The following is a 3,772-nucleotide window of genomic DNA, read 5'->3' on the forward strand; positions in this document are numbered from 1 at the left end:
TTTACCCTTGTCCAAAACGACAAGTATTATCAGCCCGCAGGGAGTAGTATTATCCAGTGTCAGGAGCGGGAAGAATTTAATTAATTAAAGTGGGTTAGGATCGGGGCACGTAATGATCATTACCCTCTCCCTTAATTGCAGGGTTTTCCCGTTGAATATTTGGGGACGCATTCGCGTTCCAAGTCAGCGGCAGCTCGTGCTCTGCTCGCTGTAGCAAGCACTACCCATGTCATGTCACGGCACCGGAACGCACATGGCTTCCCACGATTGCCGTGCTTCGATCCCTTGCTGCCTTCATCCAAACCCACGTTTGCACCGGCGGCCACCCATAATCCTAAGGTTTCGTGTTTAATCCTTAACACGTCTACAATTTTTTTGTCTAAAATGAATTTTTGGAGGGGCGCCGTCTCTCTCTCCAAATTCCAATACTAGTTTTTGGATTGCCGATCACAACGGCGGTGCGTGCTCATCCACGACACACTCTCCGGGCCCCATCGTTTGCTGAAAAGAAAATCTCAAATTTTAAATTTGCTTTTAAGAAACTTTTACATTGACTTAGAAAAAAAATACCCGTGCGTTCTAACGGGTGAAGGCTATTTTAATTTTATTATTGTTATATGGTTTAGTTAAGGTGAAATTCATTGTAAGAATTCGCTTGGATACATATTTTTTTTCCCACGAAATCATGAGCTATAATTAGGAGTCCGATCATCTAAAGTTAGCATGTAAGTTAACTTTTTTTAAAGAAATTTCTTATACGACTACTACTATATTTTCAAAAACGAACGAATTTAAAACAAAATTATAATATCTTGTACTTACTGCGAGTACTAAATTTGTAATCAAAATTATTTGTGTTTGTTAGGTTGCATATTTCTTTTTCATATAGTTGTTTTTTTATGATTTTATAGTAATTTAGTTATTTTTAATTTTGGATCCATCCTGAAATATTCACACACACTATGAAATATCCATATATTTTTAGCTTTTGGCCTGTTTCAATTTTGAACTTTTTTTTTTACCTTTGAATAGGTGCAAAGCCGCATGCATGCAAGTCGAACTTGTGAACATGCAAAGTCAGTTGAACTTGTGAGTGGCTTGATCTCTGGATGGCATGCAGTTGAAGGCTTGCATGTGCCTGCATGCCGCGTCCCTACTCCCTAGAGGACCCCGTCATACACGAACGACGCCGAAAATTTGAACGGGACTCCCACGCAGGCGATGATGAACACGCACATGAATTTGAAACGAACAACGAGGTGAGTAGGAATTGAAAACGGTTTATTAGCTAATAAACTTGAGGGACCAAATTTTAGTAAAAGCATCTTCAATTTTTATAATAGTAGAGATAGAAATATGGATATAGATTTCTAAGCGGCTAAAAATATACTTCCGCTCCTAAATATTTGAGCAGTTGACTTTTTTAAATATGCTTGACCGTTCATATTATTAAGGAAATTAAGTAATTATTAATTCTTTTTCTATCATTTGATTTATTGTTAAATATACTTATATATATACATATAGTTTTCACAAAAAATTTAAATAAAACGAATGGTCAAACATGTGTTAAAAAGTCAACGGTGTCAAATATTTAGAAACAGAGGAGTATAAAAATAATCATAAACTTTTTTTATTACTAATAAACCGCTACGACCTATAACAACCGACGGCAGGGACTGGATTGCGGGCGCTATCCCCTCTTTTCTCGGAATTCTTTTTATAACTTTTGACTGGTGGCAACCGGCCAAATTTGGGTATGCATGTGTGCTATACGCGTGGCGCGACGTGAGATCTGACGGTTAACGCCTTACCGGTATGCTCCTCCACCCGGCAAGTCTCATTTTTAGCTGGGCTACTACTGAGGGACACGTGGCAGCTTGCTGGCAGGACACGCAGCGCTTCGACCTGGACACGTCACCGGTATACCCCAATCTAGAAAACCAAGTACGAAGTAGTGGTATAAAATTGGCACGCCCAGTTGCATTTTACTCGTAGAGACTTGCTACTGATCAAGTAATCCTTTCAATTCGTTACAGAACACACACAGATCGAACAGAGAGATAGTAAGAGATGGCAATTCTGAAGAGTTGTTCAATTGACAGTGAGATCGCCCTCATCGGCGACGATCTTCTGTCGGAGATAATCGTCAGGCTCCCGTTCAAATCCGTGGCGCGCTCCGCCTGCGTCTCCAAGGATTGGCGCGCCGCCGTCTCCGACGACTACCTCCGCCGCAGGCTGCCGCTGCTCATGACCACCGTGTACTTCCCCGACGACGACGCTGTCGCCGCCGGCGGCGGAGGTGGAGGTGGCCCGCGGTTCGCGTGCGCGGCGTCCGACGGCAACGATGGTCACCGCCTCGAGGACTGCGACCTCGGGTTCTTGCCGGAACGCGGCGGCGTTGTGGTATGCGACGGCTGCAATGGCTTGCTGCTCTGTCGATCGCCCGGCACGCCGGAGTTCTTCGTCGTCGACCCGGTGACGAGGCGGTGGGCGGCGCTCCCGGCGCCAGCGAAGGCGGCGACGCTGTCCGTGCTGGCGTTCGACCCGTCCACCTCGCCGGACTACCGCGTGGTCAACTTCACCGGGTGGCGCGACCGCGGCGCGGCGGTGGAGGTGTTCTCATCGGCGACGTGGGCGTGGACGGCGCGCGACACGGAGTTCGGCGGCGTCCCGGCGAGCTCGCTCTCCGGCTCGATGCACTACCACGACGGCATCCTCTACATCCTCGGCTCCGAACCCGACTGCCTCGTCTCCCTAAACCTCGCCGACTTCTCATCCACGGCGGCGGTGATCGACCTCCCCGAGCCGGTGGACGGCGGCGACGCCCACGTCGCGCACTCCGGCGGCCGGCTGCACTACATCTTCCGCGACGGCGAGCTTCTCAAGGTCTGGGAGCTCGACGACGACGACCAATGGCGGCCGAAGCATGCCGTCAAGGTGGAACACCTCGCGCATGGAGGAGACGAGGTGAGGTTCTTGGCGATGCACCCGGAGGAGGAGGACGTGGTGTACACGTGGTCGCCATGGAAGGTGGTGGAGCACGATCTGAGGAGGAAGACGACGACCTGCCATTGCCAAGCTTGGGAGTTTGGTGAGGGGGAGAGGAATCGTGTCGTCAAGGCGTGGCTCGTGCCGTCGTCGTGCTACCTATCGGATTGCTTAGCTCATTGTCCCGTGAAGTGTTGATGATTTAATTAATTTGTAAATCTGTTTCAATTATTTTATTTTAGTTTGTTGCTTGCGAAGTGTAAAGAGAGAGATCGTTTACGCCACCGACGTGTAGCTGGATGCATTGTGCGTGTGTTCATGTTGTTGGTAACTGTAAATGCAATAAATGGTGCAGATTTTGTTAATAGTATATCTTTACTGGATCAAACTCAAGCTGTTAAAATCTTCTGAAGAAAAATCACTGCTTGATAGAAGGAACGGACATGTTCTAATCTGATCCAAATTCTAAGATCAGACTCATAAACTTGCTATTACCCTATCGAGCATTTCTGTTTACTTCCTTCCTCATTGGCTCATCTCAATCAATTACAATTATTTTTCCGTTAACTTTGGTTTTCTACTGAACTTTCAAAAATATGTATTACCTTCGTCCTTCTGAGAGTTCACTTTTCTATATAAATCATATATACAAATCTGACTAGGATAGTTCTTATTTAATTTCTCACTCATTTTCTCGTCTCAATCCCAACTTATATTTTCTCGTTAATCTTTATTTCTGCTGAAGAGAAACGCTCAGGGCTCTTCCGGCTAGCTCACAAGG

At 46.3% G+C, this 3,772-nt stretch overlaps 1 protein-coding gene across 1 annotated transcript; it reads left to right on the forward strand.

The window, feature by feature from the left end:
- The first annotated feature begins 1,986 nt into the window (after positions 1-1,986).
- LOC127782882 (F-box protein At3g26010-like) lies at positions 1,987-3,338 on the forward strand. Its single transcript, XM_052310156.1, has one exon. The coding sequence runs from the start codon at positions 2,074-2,076 to the stop codon at positions 3,187-3,189; it is 1,116 nt and encodes a 371-aa protein (XP_052166116.1). The 5' UTR covers positions 1,987-2,073; the 3' UTR covers positions 3,190-3,338.
- The last annotated feature ends 434 nt before the right edge of the window (positions 3,339-3,772 follow it).

The sequence above is a fragment of the Oryza glaberrima genome, chromosome 8 (genome assembly GCF_000147395.1).
Source record: "Oryza glaberrima chromosome 8, OglaRS2, whole genome shotgun sequence".
NCBI lineage: Eukaryota > Viridiplantae > Streptophyta > Magnoliopsida > Poales > Poaceae > Oryza > Oryza glaberrima.